Raw genomic sequence first — 19,780 nt, forward strand, 5'->3', positions numbered from 1 at the left:
GCCGGTCCAGAGGGATGCTAAGGAAGGAGAAATTAGATCCCACCTACTAATTTGCTTTCCTTTAGTCTGTCTGGACCAGCCCAGACCCCTTTCTATGCGTACTGTGATTATTTCAGTGAAGCTGTTAGGTGGATTTTTTTTCTTTGTGGTCAGTTGTTGCTCTTGTCTCTGTGGGGACAGGGTTTGGAAAAAAAAAAGTTAACCTTGCATTAGTCGATTGTCAGCATTATTTTTGCTATGTATATATCTGTGGCTGTGAAGCCAAGCGGTGTGTAGTTACCTTTTCTTTATTTCTTCTCGCTTTGTGACTGATATACTGAGGCTTGCAAGGGCTGAGCTGGGCTCTTATTGGCTTTTACAAGAATCAATCTCAGCCTTCACCTGCTGGAAGGTATGTACCACTCGCTGGTCATTGGGGGTGGGGGTCAGGGTATCCAACCAAAAGAGGAAGCAGAGAAAGCTGGGATTTGAATTTGGCAGAGTTTGTGGGGAGAAAAAACGGAGTGGATGGAGCGTAGGGAGTGAGATTGCTGGAGTTGGTAGAGCCTGAGGAGGGAGAAGGTTGAACTCGCTTCTGGAGAATGTGGTAACAGTGGTTAATTTAGGTTTAAAAAAGGTTTGGACAAGTTCCTGGAGGAAAAGTCCATAATTTGTTTTTGAGATAGACATGGAGGAAGCCATTGCTTGCCCCGGAATTGGTAGCATGGAATATTGCTACTGTTTGGGATTCTGCCAGGTACTTGTGACCTGAATTGGCCATGTTAGAAGCAGGATACTAAGCTAGATGGACCATTGGTCTGACCCAGTATGGCTATTTTTATGTTGTTCTGCTTATTTTTTATTATTATTATGGGTTTGTTTGGGGGGTTTTTGTTGGTCTTTTTTTTTTTTTTTTTGCTGCTCTTATTAAGACTAGAAGTCTGGCAAAATGCAAATGCATCTTCCTCTTTAAATCTGTAGTCCCACTTTAACAGCACAACTACTTTTCAGGAAATAGTTTATTTTGGTATTTGCTTTAGCTCTATTTTTGTTTTGGATGTCTAAACTGGCATTTAGACATACATATTGCATGGCCATCCACACCCTGATTATGTAAAGCTAGGATATGGACGTCTAACACTGCAGTAAAACAAATAGGAGAAACATTTCTTCACCCAACGCATAATTAAACTCTGGAATTCGTTGCCGGAGAACATAGTGAAGGCGGTTAGCTTGGCAGAGTTTATAAAGGGTTTGGACGGTTTTCTAAAGGACAAGTCCATAGACCGCTACTAAATGGACTTGGGAAAAATCCACAATTTCAGAAATAACATGTATAAAATGTTTGTACGTTTGGGTAGCTTGCCAGGTGACCTTGACCTGGATTGGCCGCTGTCGGGGACAGGATGCTGGGCTCGATGGACCTTTGGTCTTTTCCCAGTATGGCATTACTTATGTACTTATGAATAGGGGAAATGTCAGGTCTCAGGTGTGTGTGGGGGGGGGGGGGGGGGGGGGGCGGCGCCTAGGGCTTATGATACAGGAATTCCGCACAAAAAAATGTATGTGACGGATGTCATGAATCTTACATAGTTCTATGCAGAATTACTCCAGGAGTATATTTTGTAAATGAGGCAAATCTTTGAGTAGGACCCTAAGGTTTCTCTCCCATTTTGTGCCTATATAAAAAAAGAGAGAGAAGTTCATTGCTTTGTGTGGCTAACTTTGGGGAAAAAATTACATCTGACATCTAATAAATTCTAATGGCCAGAATCTGAAACTAGAAATTGTCTTAAAATATAATCTTGCAAGTAGATGTCTGTGTGCTGGTAAGGGTGTTTGCTTCCAGCTCTGTGCATGTTTTGCTAATGACAATATCCACTTTTTTTGCACAGCTTTCTAGAATTGGTATTAACAACATACGTATCTGTACAATAATGACTTCAGAAATTTGTGATGCAATCTATTGGTTACTGAGCAAATTCAATTTAGTGTCTGATTTTTGCTTTCTTAACAGGTCATAATGACAAACGAAGAACCTCTTCCGAAAAAGGTTAGTTTTGACATTATGTATTTCTTATTTTTGAGACAGTAGTATCTATAATGTATTTAATTTTTACTGTACTTTTTAATTTTTATATAGGTTCGTTTAAGTGAATCAGACTTCAAGGTTTTGCCCAGAGATGAGCTGATTCAAAGGTAAAGTAAATGATAGATCAGAAGCACCTTCTTAAAATTCAGGACACTGGAATATTTCAAAGCTTTTCTGTGTATAGCTGATTGAATTGTAACTCCCAACAATCAGGAAGTACTTTTATATGATTATATTCTATGTATACAGTTTGTAGTTTGTCTGAAAGGTTTGTTTTTATCTAATCAAGGCTGGTTAGCCATGCCTAAGATCTGCTGTGAGTACTTTTCACTTGTATAAATTGTTTATGGACATTATGAATGTTGTTTTTAACTATTACAAATAATCTGACAGTTCCCTAGCCATCAGTAACCTTTGCCTGAGGTGAGCATTGCCATTATTGAGCCTGGAAATGGAAAGTGATAAAGACATTCAGGCGCACAGCGGTTGGTTTACCTAAGGTACTGAAACACGTTTTGACTGAATTGGTAACACTGACTTTCAAGGGAAATTGTGTAAAATGCCTTTACCGTTTAGCACTTGTTACTAAAGCCAGTCTGAAAGTTTAGTCCTCTCTGGGAAAGAAGTGATGTCAGCAACAAGAATGGCTGCTTGAGGAACAAGCACCAGAGAAGAGCAGTGCAAAATACCCGGCCCGACAAAGCATAAATGCTACGGCTGTGGTTGAAAAATAGGATGCAGTGTTTGATTTGCTGCTGGGATGGCTGTGTGGAAGAAAAGTGGCAATTTTAAAGTGGCAGATTGTCATGGGAAGCACCGCCAGGAAAAGTGTAGCATTCTTGGAACTGTGAGGCCTGTTGTAGGTGGAATCTGAGGAGGAAGTCCAAGTGGAGGCAGCAGGAGCGCTGGCGGTCAAGAAAACTGATAAGAGGACATAGGTGACACAACTGAAATCTGATGTCTCCATGAAAAGCAAGATGAAGCAGTTAAGTAATAATCAGATGGACTTGCTGGAGCAGCAGTTGGAAGAGCCCAAGGACCCCATGGACTTTCTTAAAAAGCGCACAGAACAATGGGCAGAGAATTGGGACTTGTGGAACATTTGGAGAACAGGTCCCAGTGTAATAATGTAAGGATCTGGGGAGTGCTGCAGATATAGTTTAAGAATGTTTTTGAGACTGTTTATAAAAAAATAAATGTGTAGGCGATAAGAGGCAAATGAGGTCTGGAGAGGGGAGTGAAAATTGAGAGAGCAAGAGTGAACTCCTCAAGACATAATAGTAAGCTTCCACACCTATGAGGACAAGATAAGTGTTTATACTAGAGCTGTACCAAATATATGTATTCAATTTGGCCCCAAATACATTATTCATATTCAGCCAAATAGTGATTTAAATTTGAATAATCCAGGGCTCTACAGTGCTAAATCCTTCTCACTTGATCTGTGGTTTCACGTTGCTTCATTTATTATTTATGTTGAAGCTCAGTGCCGTCTATTCGTATTCGGCCGAATCATATTTTTCATTATTTATATTCGGCCAAATAGTAAAATATGCTGTTCAGTACAGCTCTAGTTTATACCACTTGTGTGACTGCAGTCATTCAAAACAATTTACACAGCAAATAAGTTTAGAAAAAAAAGAAACATAAGAAAAGAACAGTATGTTCCAAATTTATAGCTTAGTCATGGTATAAAATTATTACTTTTAGGAAAAGGTTTAAAAAGGGACGGCTCAATTCCAATGGAAGTTTGTTCCAATTTAATGGTCCACACACTCTCAATGCCTTCTCTTTCCACAAAGCTATCTAAAAATAGGGATTTCCAACAAATTACCCTCCAAAGTCTCACGAGACTGTCGAGACCCGCTAGATTACCGTGGGAAGTCCCAGCCACCATTTTGAAAACACGGCAGCGCTGGCAGGTAGGGAAATAGCGGCAGCACAGTGGGCAGGAAAGAACATGCTCCTCCCCCTGCAGAGACCACTAGACCACCAGGACCCTTTGTGTAGGACCTGGGCAGTGTGGGTGTCGCCAGTGGTGGTAGGGGGCAGCAGCGCAGCGGTAGGGGGTGTGTTGGGCAGGGGGCCCAGACCACCCTCGGTGCCCAGGGGCCCAGACCACCCTCGGTCAGCTCCTGGTATTAGGGATGTGTGAACTTATGTGGGCAGACAGGAGGGAGGAGCTGTGCAAGGGAAGTAGATTTTGAGGGGGGGAGGTATCTCGAGATAAAATTCCTTAGCGTCCCTCCGGACTGGCCCAGAATGTGACTGATGGGTTGTGCACGCCTTCCAGCAGGTAGAGACTGAGAAAAAAAACTGTGACTCTAGAGAGAGCCAATAGGAGCCCTTGCCAGCCAGAGAAAGATCCAGTAATCTCAGTCTCCAGTAGGTGGAAGGTGGTGAGCCCTTCAGTCTCATTCTTGTACTTCTCTGTTTTTTCTATATTTTCTGTATTTTTTCTATATTTTCTCTTATTGGGTTTATTCTCTCTGCACCCTTTTATTTCTGACAAGCAGAAAGCCTGTTATGTGGAGGCAAAGGTCCGCGGGGGCCTTTTTAGTGCCTCGGGGGTGCTAAACTCGTGTGGCCGAGTCCCTCCCCCCCATGTCCTCTCTGATATTGTTTCTGAGCTTTGTTTAAAAAGTCCCCATATGTTTGATTTAGGGGCTGAAGTTTAATTGGCACTGCTTCAGCCCCTTCTCAGGAAGGGTGTCATGAAAACCAGAAGAGACAGCCACACTGATTCTGCATTGAAAGTAAAAAAAAAAAAAAAAATAATATACCTGTTATTTTTTTCTGTACAGTCTACTGTACATTATCAGCTTCCTCAGGCTTTTCAGGGGAAGAGCCTTAGAGGCAGGGAGAGGTGGCAAAAAGGAAGAATCCTAAGGTCAGAGCTCTAATCGTTTTGTTTCCTTGCAGTATCAGGCATTACAGCTCCCGTTTTGATTTTCCCTGTGGTTTGCTTCTGCTGTGCTGGACTGTGTGTACCGCTTTAAAGAAATATAAATAATTTAATAGTGATGGCTGAGTAGCTCCGCTGCTGTTTAGTCTGTTAGCGGCGGGGTGTTGTAAATTCTGCACTGCTGTGATAGCTTCTTCAGGGGAAGGGTAGGGACGTAATCTTCGTCCTTGGGGGGGGGGGGGGGGGCGGAGTCCATTTCGGCAGATTCTGTAGCGGCAGTCAGCTCTCCGTCGGCGGCTGCGATTTCGGCGGGAACCGCCGCCATCTTGTCTCCCTCCTTGTTCGCTGCATCCCCACCTGTGGTGCTGGTTGAGGACCGCCCAGTCCTCCCTGCTCTTGGCTGGCTTACTATGTGGGTCCTGCAGCGGCTCAGACTCTTCAGGGGAAGAGACTGTGAATTTGGGAGAGACAGCCACATTTCTTTCTAGTTTTGGAAGACTTCTCGCTCTGCCGAGTTGGTGGTTCTCTTTGAAATGCAGCACATTTCTCCTCTTGTCGCTGGAGAAACTCTGACAGCTGCGGTTTCAGTGTCGGCAGGAAACACCGCCATTTTTACAGAATGTCCTGCCGAGGCAGAGCAGCTGGTTTCTTTCACGGTTGCATTGTTGGAAGTTTTTTCTTCTCGGCCCTTATTTTCTCCAGTAGTACCGTCTGGAGGGATGAATTCCATATTACTAATTATTTCTTTAGTGTTACGGGATGTAGGCAGCGCTCTACATGTCATAGGCAAGTATTTTTGTCCTGCGGAATTTGTTTGGCTGCGGTACTAGCCATATTATCCCTGCTCCTTCTACTTGATTTTTTTCTACTGCTGAGGGTTTTTTTTATTCTTATCTCTGTGCGTTCCATGGTTCTCTGGAACCTGGTGGGTGTCCCTGTGTCTGATTCACACCCTGTTATCTTGCTAAAGGCCCTATTATGCCTTTTCTATGAGAGAATTGTTCGCAGATCAAAGAATTTTCTGGGAATGCTGAGTCCATGGTTTTGATTCAGAATGGTTGGCTACTGGGAGAAGTTCCTTCCTTAGGCAGATTCCATATCTTCTAGCTGTTCTTGCATGGCTGTTCTAGAAATTCAGTCTCCCGGACTCAGAACATAGAATGCCACAAAAGGGCAATTCTGTGCCTTGATGCTTCAGTTTAGGGTGAGTTTGGTACTCAGCATGGCAGGTACGCACATTTACGATAGACTTACTAGTGCAAACCTGCTCTCGTACCAGTTCTTTTTTTTTTTTTATTTTATTTATTAACATTTTCCATTATATTACAAGACAAACCTCTTGTTCAGGTAAAGTATATAGTAATTACAGAATTGTAAAATAAAAACAGGAAATAAAAAAAGTGAAGGATAAGCTTCACAATGGAAAAATTATACTCAAGTCCATAATTATGATCCAAGATTTCAGGAAAATAGCGGAGACAAATTATCAAGAAATTATAAAAAGGAAATTATACAAAAGCTGTTAAGTAGAGCACAATTATAATTAACGCTTTTCCATTTTCACTGAGGTTATAAGTGCGGACACATGGGACGGCTCTGTAAATACATATTTTTTCTCCCTAAGCCTTACTATGCACTTGCAGGGGTATCTTAAAAAAAAGGTACCCCCCAAGTGCAAAACCTCAGGCCTAAGGAGAAGGAATTGTTTCCTTCGTCGTCGAGTCTCCTTAGAGACATCAGGAAAAAGTAAAACTTTTAAACCCAAAAAGGGTTTATCTTTATTACGGAAAAACAAACGAAAAATCCAATTCTTATCTGGTAACAATGCTACCGTGGCCACAAGAGTAGCCGCGGTTACCAATTCAGTATCAGAGGTCTCAAGTAAAAGAGAGACATCAATCGGAGCTTCGGGTTGAGAGGTTCCTTTCCCAGGAATATAATAAACCATAGTCATTGGTGGCAAATTCTGTTCAGGAATTAGTAAATTTTCACGCATGTAGCGTTTTAGCATGTCCATAGGGGTAACATTTTGAAGTCGAGGAAAATTAATAAATCTAAGATTATGATTTTTAGTGTAATTGTCAAATATTTCCATTTTATCTCTAAGACTTGTCAAATCTTTCACCATAATAGGTTGTAAAGTTTCAAGCTTCATAATTCTCTGATCCAGATTGACAAGTTTCCCATTCAAATCTTTAATTTGTTGCTCTTGTACCCCTAGGTTAATTTCCAAGGATTTAACTTTGGGCTGAAAATCATTCATCTGTTTAAGGAAAACTTGTCCCAGATTGGAAACCAAATCCCACAAAGCTTCCAATGTAACGTCTTTAGGTTTAATCGTAAATTCTTTAGGTAATTCAAACCTTACAGGCTGGTCTGCGTCTTCACTTTGTCCCTCAGCTTCTCTCACCTCAGTTTGCAGCGTTTCCACGGGCAAACTGATCTCCAGTTCTCTCTCTGTAGTAAGGGAGGCTTCGATTCGGCGTTCTTCTGGGCCCCTAACCTCTGTGGGAGTAGACCCTGTCGAATCCAGGAGAAAGGAACTGGCGCCTATCGGCTGGGGAGGAGGAGTGCGTTCAGCGGGGCTTAGAGTCACTTCAAGTCCAGAGAGCGCCGAATTCTCCGTTTCGCCGGCGCGTACATCTGGTAGCACACCGCCTTCTCGATGGACTCCCTGCGATCTCAAGTATCGATCCAACGGACCAGGTAATGAGGGAGTTAGCGGGGAAGCCCTACCCGCTATTCTTCCTCTTCGTTTCGGCATGGTTTAGGAGCGTGAGTCGCAGCGTCCTAACAGCTTGCAGCCATCTTGGATCGAATGCGTCTTCCTCGTACCAGTTCTTAAATCGCCTTTTCTCTGGGTGCAGGGGTTTACAGTGGGGGTCTAACCCAGATCCCCGGGTTCTCAGCTAGCTGCTCTGCCCGTTGGGGATTTTATTTTTTCCTCTCCACTCTTTATACCATGAGGCATATTTTCAAAAGCACTTAGCCTTCCAAAGTTCCATAGAAACCTATGGAACTTTGGAAGGCTGCTTTGAAAATATGCCTCCATGTATTCCATGGAGTGAAGGAGTAGCCTAGTGGTTAGTGCGGCGGTTTTTGATCCTGGAGAGCTGGGTTCGATTCCCACTGCAGTTCCTTGTGACTCTGAGCAAGTCACTTAACCCTCCATTGCCCCAGGTACAAATAATTACCTGTATATATGTAAACCGCTTTGAATGTAGTTGCAAAAACCACAGAAAGGTGATACATTAAGTCCCATTTCCCTTTCTCTTTCCTTTATATAACTTTCTATGGATACCTGAGTTTGGTTTGTCTTTGCCATTCTCGGGCCATGTCCATGGTCTCCCCGTGCTCCTCCCATATATTTGGCATATTTTCTTTTGGAAAATGTCAATTGAAACACTTTTCACATGTTTGCATGTGGCACGCTCTAGGCATGTCTATAGTGCTGGGACAAGGCCATAGTTAGCACTGTTTCCATGGCTGATATCACAGTTCTTCCCCTTTTCTTATGATTTGCAAATATTCTTCCTTCCTGCATGTCACTGACTTTCAAAGCCCTTTGGAATCTCCATAGTCTTCATATAAACCAGTCAAGGTCTCTCTCCTGTAATGCTTAATCCTGTTGACGCTCCCTTCTTACTAGTCTTTGCTTTCGTTAGTGTTTCCAGCTTTGTTTTCTCCATAGTCTTCATATAAACCAGTCAAGGTCTCTCTCCTGTAATGCTTAATCCTGTTGACTCTCCCTTCTTACTAGTCTTTGCTTTCGTTAGTGTTTCCAGCTTTGTTTTATCAGCTCTGCTGGTTTGGAGAAGACAGAAACAAGGTGCATTTGAGTTTGTGAGGAATCTGCCAGTTACTCTTCTGAAGTCTCCCTGTCATCCGTGTCTCAAAGCGGAAGCTGTTAGGGCTGTTTTCCACAGACCTCTCATGCTTCAACGGTTGACACAGTACCTCTGGTAGCTATTCCTGGATTACTCTTGTGTCTGCTGTCTACCTCTTGACTCTGCCTATACCTGCATTACTGTCGTGTCTGCTGCCTGCCTACTGACTCTGCCTGTACCTGGATTCACTCTCTTGTCTGCTGCCTGTCTGGCTGTCACATTCATCACCCCGCTTTCTGCTCCTTCTCTTAAGACCTGCAGGCTGCCCGCACCTAGGGGCTCAACCTCTGGGGAACGACGGTCAGCACAGGTGACACCCGGGGTTGTCCGGCCGCTAAGCAGAGTTCTGTGCTTGGCAGCGCTCTATTTGGTATAAGAACTCGCAGGTCTGACATTGACTTTTCTCCAACTTCATGGTAGTAGTGGCTGCAATTTTCAGGTTGGAGGGTATTCTTGTTCACCTTTACCGAGATGATTGGTTGCTCATAGCTAAGTCACTCCTGAAGAGGCTACAAGGTACTTTGCTAGTTACCCAGTTTTTTTCTTCTGTGCTCGGTTATGTAGTAAACTCTGTTGAAAGGTGTTTTGGATCTCTCTCAGTTCCTCCTTATCTTCTTCGATTTGGAGACCTCTCAGTACCTTCTTATCTTTATCTTGCCAGGGGAAGGCCGCTGGATGCTCCACAGTGGACAATGGTTACAACGGATGTCAGTCTGAAGGACTGGGGAGCACATTGTCTGGGACAATTTGCTCAAAGTCTCTGGGTTCCGGAGGAGGCAAATAGTCCATCAACCTCTTAGAGTCAAGGACAATACGCATGGCATTTGGGGCTTTTTTTCCATTCCTAGAAGGCAGGTCAGTCTGCGTCATGTCGGAGAATGCCACGGCGGTGGCCTATCTCAATTGCCAAGAAGGAACAAAAGTCTTCAGTTGGAGCTAGAGGCTGCTGCTTCTTCTTCTAAGCTGGTCAGAGAGTCATCTGCTAGATCTGTCAGCGGTCCTTATGGCAGGGGTGGAACATGTTCAGGTAGACTTTCTCAGTCGCACCTCTCTGAATACCAGGTAGTGGACTTCTAGCGACGACGCGTTCCAGAGTCTCGTGCTTCGCTGTGGACTCCCGTCAGTAGATGTTTGTCTCAGCGGCCAACGTGGAAGTGCCGGCATACTTCAGTTGCCGAGGAGACCCCCTGGGTCCAGGGATTTGAGGCGCTGCTTCAACCGTGGCCAGAGGGTATCCGCTATGCGTTCTTGCCATGGTCTCTTTTAGGTCGTCTGATCTAGAATATAATAGCTCAGGGGTACAATGATTTTGTTAGCCCCGGATTGGCCTCTCAGTCCCTGGTATGCTGATCTTCGGAATCTGTTTGCCGGTTCCCCTCTCAGGTTTGCAGTCCTTCCAGGTTTATTAGTGCAGGAACTGGTTCTTCATCCAGACCCCAGTCTATTTTGTCTTGCAGCTTGGCTCTTGAGCGGGTGAGGTTAGTTAAGAGACGTTTCTCAGCGGGAGTCATTTCTGCTATGCTGAGGTGTAGGTGTCGTTCCACTTCTCTTTCTTGTAGATCATCATTCTTGGAGTTCAGCTCGGATCGGGTGTTCCTGTGTCCAGTACCCTTTTTTCCGCCTAAGGTGTTGTCTCATTTTCATGTTTCTCAGCCGGTGGTACTGCCTGTGCTAAGTTCTTCTTCTGGAATGGAGGAGCAGCATCGCCTGAAATGTTTGGATGTCAAAAGGGTTCTGAAGCATTACGTCAAGTCTATCGATGATTTGCGTCGTTCCGATCGGTTGTTTATTTTCCTGGGTGGTTCGCGTTACATCCTTATAGCTTCTATGTCCACTATTTCCCGATGGCTTAAGGAAATGGTTGCTTCAGCTTACCTTCTTTCTGGAAAATCTGTTCCGGAGGGTGTTGAGGCGCATTCTACCAGAGGACAAGCGACTTCGTGGGCAGAACGGTGTCTCGTGCCTCCTGAGGACATTTGTAGGGCGGCAACTTGGTCTTCTTTGCATTCCTTTTTGAAGCATTATCGTTTGGATGTATTCAGACGTCAGCAAGCTGGTTTCGGGGTGCAGGTTTTGACGGCGGGTCTGCTAGGGTCCCTCCCATGATTGTACTGCTTTGTTCCCATCAGTCACATTCTGGGCCAGTCCGGAGGGACGCTAAGGAAGGAGAAATTAGGCCTTACCTGCTAATTTGCTTTCCTTTAGTCCCTCCGGACCGGCCCAGATCCTTCCCTTCAGATATTCAGTTTTATTCGATGATAGTTCGTGGTTATTTCTTGGGAGCTGTGTTGCATGTTTACGATTTTTTAGAAAAAAAAAAAAATGTATATATATATATAAGTAAAATGAATTACAGAGTTGGAAGAAATTTCTAGTCTCTCACTTCAGGCCATATTTCTGTGGTTAAGGGGACACTATTTTCTTCTGCGGTATGCACCCTGTGTTGGCAAGGTGCCGGTGGCTGCTCAGGCTTTCGGGTGCACAGACGGTTCTTTGGCTTTGTTCTGCTTTGGTACTTAGTTACTGGATCTTTCTCTGGCTGGCAAGGGCTCTTATTGGCTTTCTCTAGAGTCACAGTTTTTTTCTCAGTCTGCACCTGCTGGAAGGTGTGCACAACCCATCAGTCACATTCTGGGCCGGTCTGGAGGGACTAAAGGAAAGCAAATTAGCAGGTAAGGCCTAATTTCTCCTTAAAGATTATAACATTGAAAGTTCAAGGCTTAAATGCCCCACAGAAATACCAACTGCTCTTTAAGGAGCTGGGGAGGTTGAGGGTGGGAATTGGTCTGCTTCAGGAAACGCATCTGGTAAGGAATGATGAGTTTTTAATAAACCATCCCTGATTTGGCCAGGTATATCTTGCTTTTAATCAGAGGGAATGGCAGAAAGGGGGGAGGGCATCTGCATAGCATCTGAAGTGGCTTCTTAAATGCAGCAAGTGAAGAAAGATTGAGGGGTGCTATATATTTCTGAAGGGGTCAATAATCCGTAGTATACTTTTGTGAAAAAAAAAAATATATATATACACATATGTATGTTTATATACACAAACACACACCCCCTAATATGAATTCAGTGCCGTTGAAAATGTCATGAAAAAGCTGCTGGGGTTTGTTGAAGGAAGGGTGACCCTGGGAAAGAACACTTCAAGGAAAGGGAGGGCTGGGCTAGAAGTGACACAGACATAAGCTGAAAAAGCTCATGTAGGCTTTTAGTTTACTTGATGTATGGCACGTGCATAATCCGGTACTACTCAATTTTTTTTTCTGTCCAGGAATATGATTCATGTACCTTTGATCTGCTTCCGCACACGACAGACCTAACTCAGAAAATGGTTACAAGTAAGATTGAAAGGACGTCTGATGAGGCTTGTAGCCAAGATGGCTACACACACTGAAAAGCTCTGTGGCTCCCCCTCCTGACTGAACCCTGGCACAGAGAAATGGTAAAAGTAGTTTACCTACTCTGGGAACACTCCAGAGAAGGCTCCATTTTCCTTGCAGATGAGCTTTGAGAAGCTGGGCTACGAGAAGGTTGCACTTCACAAACACATGGGAGCAGGTCTGGCGAAGGGAGAGAATGAGCGAAGAGTGCAGCCCTGCGCCCCAAGTCCCCAGGCAATCTGCACAAGACGGTAGAGAGGTTTGAGTCATCAACCCTTAGGACCTGGATGAGGCTCAGGAGATGTGTGTACAGGAGTCCGCAACAAAATCACAGCCCCTCTGAGAGCTATGGCAACACCAACTTTTTATTTATTTGTTGCATTTGTATCCCACATTTTTCCACCTATTTGCAGGCTCAGTGTGGCTTACATCGTACCGGAGGTGTGTTTGCAGTCTCCGGTGTTTACAGATAAATTCATGTGGGACAGCCACATAAGGTCGTTGAACAGTGGGAGAGTTGTGTTATGTGCATTTTGAATTCTAGTGTTGTTGTGTTGCAGAGATCAGGCATTTGTTGGGTTCGTAGGGTATGCCTTTTTAAAAAGATACGTTTTTAGTGTTCTCCGGAAGTGTAGGTGGTCGTACGAGGTTTTCATGGCTTTTGGTAGTGCATTCCACAATTGGGTGCTTATGTAGGAAAAGTTGGATGCATAGGTTGCTTTGTATTTGAGTCCTTTGCAGCTTGGGTAGTGCAGGTTTAGGTACGTTCATGATGATTCGGATGTGTTTCTCGTAGGTAGGTCGATCAAGTTTGTCATGTATCCCGGGGCTTCACCGTAGATAATCTTGTGAACCATTGTGCAGATCTTGAAATCAATGCGTTCTTTAATTGGGAGCCATTGTAGTTTTTTGCAGAGGGGTTTTGCGCTATCGTATCGGGTTTTTCCGAAGATAAGTCTGGCTGCCGTATTCTGAGCGGTCTGGAGTCTCTTTAAGGTTTGTTTGTTACATCCCGCATAGATTCCATTTCAGTAGTCTAAATGGCTTAGTACGATTAATTTATCAGATTGTGAAATGTTTCCCTCGGGAAGAAAGGTTTCACGCGTTTGAGTTTCCACATTGCGTGAAACATTTTCTTCGTTGTGGATGCCACTTGGTTCTAGGTAGTGGTCTATTGTGCCGCCGAGGATTTTCAGGCTGTCTGAGATAGGGAGGGTGTGGTCTGGAGTGTTGATAATTATGGGGTTGTCCATGCTGTGTTGAGATGAGACAACGAGACACTGTGTTTTGTTGAGTTTCACTTGAAATGCATTTGCCTAAGTGCCCATGATGATGAAGCTGATCTTGATTTCATTGGTGATTTCAGACAGATTTGCTTTGTAAGGAATGTATGTTATAACATCGTCAGCATAGGTGAAAGGGTTAAGGCCTTGGTTGGATAGGGTCTTGGCTAACGGGGGTCATCATTAGGTTGAAGAGGATTGGGGATAGTGGTGATCCTTGTGGTACCCCGCAGTCTGCTTTCCACGGTGGTGATATGTTTGAGTTTGATATTACTTGATATGTTCTTGTGATTAGGAAACCTTTGATCCATCTTAGTATATTACCACCAATCCCGAACTTAATCTAGTAGTCTTAGTAGTATGTTGTGGTTGACCATGTCAAACGCATTAGACATGTCGAATTGGAGGAGAAGGATGTTTTTGCCTGTTGCTATTTCCTGTTTGAATTTGGAAAGGAGAGTCAGCAATATTGTTTCTCTTCTGTGTAGGGGACGGAAACCTGACCGAGATTCGTGTAGAATTGAGAATTTATTTATATGTTCTGTGAGTTGTTTGGCTACCATGCTTTCCATCCGTTTGACTGACATCGGGATGGATGCTACTGGACGGTAGTGATTTCATTTGGGGTTTTTTTCGTGGAGTCCTTTGGTATTGGGGTGAGTAGAATATTGCCATTTTCCTTAGGGAAGAGACCTCACTGAAGCATGTAATTTAGGTGGGATGTGAAGCAGTCAGGCGAATTTCAGTAGGTAGTTGGGACAAGTGTCTAGTTTGCAGTGAGTGTTGGAGAACCTGCCGATTGCCTGCGCAACTATATCGATGGTGAGGAGGTTGAAGTTTAACCAGATTCGGTCAGCCGGGTATCCTCCATTAGTTGGGTCCATTAAAGAAGTATTCGATGTCAGTGTTGTCGTGAGCTAGTGTGTTGCGTAGGTTTATAATTTTTTCATAGAAGTACTTGGCAAGTTTGTCTGTGGATGGAATGGCTGTTTTTGTTGTTGTGACCAAGTAGTTTGTTCATGAGCTGGTATAATTTCTTTGTAATCTGTCCCTATTTCAGTTTTGTAGTTTGATCTTTTGGTCTGTCTTATTGCGTATTTGTATTTTCTTTGTGATTGTTTGCATCTTGGGGAACTTGGGGGCAAGTGGTGCATCACAAAGGGAGAGAACATGGAGATCTGGGTCAAACAGGTGTAGTCATAAGCCTGGAGTGTAAGTTCTATGGTGGCAACATTCTGTGCTGGCTGTAGGAGAAGATTCTGAATTTGAAACGTTAATAGGTAGTAACTAGCATGAGTAGTACAGCAAGATAGAAAGAGCACCCAGAGGGAAGCAGCGCTGGATAGAGCTCAGCTAGGACTCTCCAGGAGTGGTATACTTGGAGGGAGGAAGTTTTGAAACAAATTAAGCCTCCTTAAAAGATCTTTATTCAGCAAAAGCAGCAAGTCACCACCTGCAGGAAGCATCCTGGCAGGAGTAAGCTGTAATGGACCAGATAACCCAATTGACAATATTTAAGGTCTGGTATTAAAGGAGTTATGGGGCAAAATCAGGAGGAGTTGATGATGGGAAGCAGACTAAAGGAGTGATTTGAAGCAGTAACATTTATGGAGACATTCCTTAGCGTCAGCAGCAGGTGACTCCACAGACTTGTGGGTTGTGTCCACCTACCAGCAGGTAGAGAGAGCGCTGAATTGCACTGTCCTATAGGATGGAATACTCCTTGATGATTCAATATTCTCCATCTCCAGCAGGAGGATGGATGGTCTCTCTGAAGCTCCTGGATTTATCTGGTGCTAGCTCCTTTTCTGGGCCACAGTTCAGTGTAGCTTGGGGTGTGCAGGTGAGCTGTGCTGCCTTTAAGGGGTACACCTGGTCCCCCCAGGTCCCTCCCCCATCCTACACCCCCACTCCATCCCTGCCTTCCTTTTCCTTCCTCACTAGCACAGGTTGGGGGTGGGGAAGCATGCAGTTTTATTCTGCCCGGTTCTTTACTCTGTCTTGCTGCCCAGAGGCTTCCTGGGTTTCCAGTTTTGGGCTTGGGAGGGGTCAGTCCCTAGATGTTTTTGAAGTTGCAGTAGGTCCCACTAGTGGGCTCCTGATAGCTGGCACTTCGGGTGAGTATGCCTTTTAAGATCCTTCCGCACATTGGGGCTGTGATGGTTTTTTTTTTTCTGTATTTTTAATCGACTCCGGGACTGTTTTGTGAGGCTTCTGCTGTACTCAGCAGGGAGTAGCGGCGGGGGCCGAGTCCAAATGACGGTGCCGACTCCCTGGTGTCAGGTGAGCCCGGGAACATTGAGGTCACGATGGTTTCCCACGCAGGGGACGCGAACGGTGTGTCTGTTAAGGAGGCAGACAATTTACTAGCAGCCATTTTGCAACGCAGTCTCTGACTGCGCTGCCTGTATTATTGGACCCAACCCTTCAGCGACCGTTCCGCTTTGGCGGTCAGTGGCCCCGAGGGCTTCGATTGGAGGGAGAGGGGTTGGCACCCTTCTCGGGGTATTGTGTTACAAAACAAAAAAAAGACAAAAAAAAAAAACTGTGAAGCAATAAGTCGGATATAGTGCAGGCGGGATTCTTTTGGGGGGGTTCCCCTGTTGCCTTGGGAGCTTAACCATTTCTGTTTCCTCCTTTTGTCCTTTTCAGTTGGGGCATATTTATGTCTCACTCATATTGCTTGCCTGGACAAGCAGTTCCTTTGCATGGTTGGGATAGCTCACACTATGCTGCAGTGCTAAAAGTTAGCTGTGTTGGTTTGCCACAGCAGCTCTTTTCCCTTGTATTGCACACTGGTGAAGGCCAAACCTATTGCATATCAGTTCCAGCCACCATTGTTTCAGTGGCACCACTAGCAGTGTACTGTAGTGTCTCTTAATGCTTCTGTTCCAGGGCAGATCTGGTCTTTCTTGCGTTCTCCAGTTACTTCTTTAAGGGTCTTCCGCTTGAGCGGCTACCTCGTCTAGAGTAGTTGTACTGTCTGTGGAAGTTTTTATGCCCTACTCTGTTTCAGGACTGTTTTGCTACATCCCATGAGTTTCTGGATTCATCTGCTGCTGATGCTAAGGAACATAAAATTGTCTTACCTGATAATTTTATTTCCTTTAATTGCAGCAGATGAATCCAGCATCCCACCTGGTTGGTTGGTTGTTTTCTCTTTTTCTTTTAGGCGACATCTGTGGTAAGCAGTTTACCTCTTTTCATTTTTTGGATTCTCGTGTTTCCCTGTTGGGAAGGAGAAATGTTATAAGTCTGGTTCCTTCTGCTTATGAGAAATACTGAATCACCAAGGAGCATTCCACCCTATAAGACGGTGCAATTATCTCCGCCTCCTAGTAGATGGACACAACCCACAAGCGTCTGGATTCATCTGCTGCGACTAAAGTAAAGAAAATGTGTTTGAAAGTAGAATGATAGCATTGGAGTGGGCAGGAGAAAAAATTGCCACAAACAGTGTGCACATGCAAATTGGAATTAATGAATAACATAGAAGATCAGGAAAATTGGAATAGAAGATGTAATTTGCGAATATTTGGAATCCCAGAAGGGAGGGATGGATCTGCTCCAATTATTTACATACAAAATCCACTAAAGACTTGTTTTCCTGACACAACGGTAACGTCCCCTTTCTAAATTGAACAGGGCCACAGAGAGCTCAAGTCAAAACCTAAACCCATCCTATGCCACCTAAGGCTTTTGTGGTGAAACTCCTCCAATTTCAGTTGATGGACACAGTGTTGAAAAAGCTAGACAAATTAGCTTGCCACTACGATAATAATTTGGATGTGAGGATTTTTCTGGACCTGAACATTAAGACTCTACATAAAAGAGAGAACTTTTTCAATACAAGAAAGAACTTCAAGATCAAGGGTTATGGGTTAGGCTGTGGTTTCCAGCCAAGTTGGTAGTAGCAGTCAATTGCAGATGAAAATTTATTTCTATTCCTAAGGAGGCTAAAAAATTCATTAGAGTTGAGCAGCTTGGGAGCATGTCCTGGTGCAGCCCGAGAAACAGGCAAAGGGATGTGGAGTAGTGAAATATGCCTAGATGTTGAAAGAATCTGCCAAGATTCCAGTGTGCATTCCTTCACACAGTAGGATGAATTATTCTGTAGTCTTTCTTTCCCATCAATCTTTAACCTTGTAAAGAAGTTCAGGTACTACAGACAGATGCAGTGAGGTGGAGGACCAAGGTGCAAGGGACAGAGAGATGGAAAGGATGATTCTCTAGTTTCCTTGGGGGAGACCTCGGCAGGTTGAAGCAGGCACAGAGATGGCGTTTGGACTACAAACTGACAGAGCTAATAGTTTTATTGGTCATTTAATTGTTATGTTTGGAGGGGGGGCAGTTGTGGAGTGAGATATGGTTGGTGGAGTGCCTGGTACCAACAAAAACAGAAGCCAGGTGAATTGATTGTGTGTATGAAAGAGATAAGGAGATGGCTTGTGGGAGGGAAGCCAGTAGGTTGTGACAACACTAAGGGTTGGTAGGCAACGAGAGGGGTGTGATGGGAGTAGAGGGAGGGGATGGTGTTGATGTATGTTTTTTGACTAGAAAGAAAATTGGGGCAATACTTGGGGGAAGGAGGGAAGGGAGAGATTAAGAGCGATGAGGCAAGGGAAGGAAAAGGAGAATGGGTTGGAGAGACAGAGGATGAAGGGGACTTGGGAGAATGTTGGTACATGATTGTTGTCCTTTAAGGATAGGAAGCTTTGGAAATGGGAAATATTTAGGTCATAGGTGAGGATTACATATGGACCATATTTGACAGAGTATTGGGATTTCCACCTGAGCAGTATTTGCATCTATGGAGCAATGGGGCAAAAGATTATGAAATAGCTACCTGAAAATGTAGGTGGCCTAAGCAATATATTTAAAAGGAAGTGGATTTTAAAGTACCTGAGATATGGGAAAGTGACTATCGCACTTCTGCAAAAAATCAAATTATTGCTGAAGGAATCAGAAAAGTTGAAGCAAGAAATGTGGGGGTCTAAAAGAAAACTGGTAATAATTGTGCTACATAAAATAACCATAGTATATGATATGGGACAAGATGTGATGAGTGAATGATTTGGGTAAAGGGGTGAATAGATGAAGTTGAACTTTATTTAAACCTGTACACTCCTATGGCCCCAGACAGGATTTCTTTGATATATTCCAGAAAATTCTCGTGGATAGATGAGTGCTAATTGTAGGGGGTGATACGAATTATGGGCCGTGGAAAAAAGGAAAAAAAAGAGGCAGATGGTAAAGAGATGTAATTTGGCACTGGGCAAGTGGGCTTTCATAGACATATGGAGAGAGCTCAACCCTGGATATAGCGACTATACCTTTTTCTCCTCCAGTAATAATTCCTATTCTAGATTAGATTACCTCTTTGGAAAGACTGACCAGTTGGAGGGTTGGCATGCAGTAAAAAGTCACCCTACAACGACAGGGTATTGGTAGGAGAGAGGAGGAGATAATCATGATAAACATTTCAGAGACAACACCACCTTGTTGGCAAAGGCAGGTATACAGCTCTGGTTACGGAATAATTGGAAGGCATTCTTATCTCATAATGATATGTTTATTCATAAATTTGATATACTGCCTTAGAATTTGGTTAAAGCAGTTTACATTTATAAAAGTCATAAAATTACCAGAAAAGAATGACATTAAAATTGATAGGGAAGTTGACACACTCAAACTTGGGATAAAGAATGAAAAAGGGTAAAACATGGAGAGGGAAGGGGGGGGGGGGGGGGGGGGAATTGCTCACAAATCCTTCAGACATAGCAGAACCGAAGAGGAAAAAAGAAGAAATCAGGACTTTCATGATCCATAAGCTAGTTCAAAGTAATATGTTTTCAAGTAGGATTTAAATTTTGAAAAGGAGAGTTCTGATCTGATATATAAGTGGGTAGGCCATTCTATAGTTTTGGCGTTAAATAAAAGAATGCAGATGCTCTAGTACTTTCATAGTGTGCTGCTTTGGATCGGGAAGAGTGAGATGGTGACCGCTGAGAGAACGCAAAGAGTGTGATGGGGTATAGAAAATTACCATGCTTGACAAGTAGGAAGGAGAACTCAAATGGCAGACCTTAAGGCCAAACACAAGATCTTATATTGGGTGCAAAAATCAATTGGTAGTCAATGTAAGAACTTGAGTAGCCATACTGGGTCAGACCAGTGGTCCAACTAGCCCAGTATCTTGTTTTCCAAACCATGGCCAAGCCAGGTCACAAGTACCTGGCAGAAACCCAATT

General features: G+C 43.9%; 1 protein-coding gene across 3 annotated transcripts in view; it reads left to right on the top strand.

Moving 5' to 3' along the window:
- WTAP (WT1 associated protein) overlaps positions 1 to 19,780 on the top strand; it is a 220,861-nt gene that overhangs the window by 15,256 nt on the left and 185,825 nt on the right. For all 3 annotated transcript variants that reach the window (XM_030198401.1, XM_030198399.1, XM_030198400.1), the window contains exons 2-3: positions 1,997 to 2,032; positions 2,123 to 2,178. In XM_030198401.1, coding sequence (XP_030054261.1) covers positions 2,003 to 2,032; positions 2,123 to 2,178 — 86 coding nt within the window. In that variant the 5' untranslated portion in view covers positions 1,997 to 2,002. The remainder of the gene's footprint in view (positions 1 to 1,996; positions 2,033 to 2,122; positions 2,179 to 19,780) is intronic.

The sequence above is a fragment of the Microcaecilia unicolor genome, chromosome 3 (assembly GCF_901765095.1).
Source record: "Microcaecilia unicolor chromosome 3, aMicUni1.1, whole genome shotgun sequence".
Classification (NCBI taxonomy): Eukaryota; Metazoa; Chordata; class Amphibia; order Gymnophiona; family Siphonopidae; genus Microcaecilia; species Microcaecilia unicolor.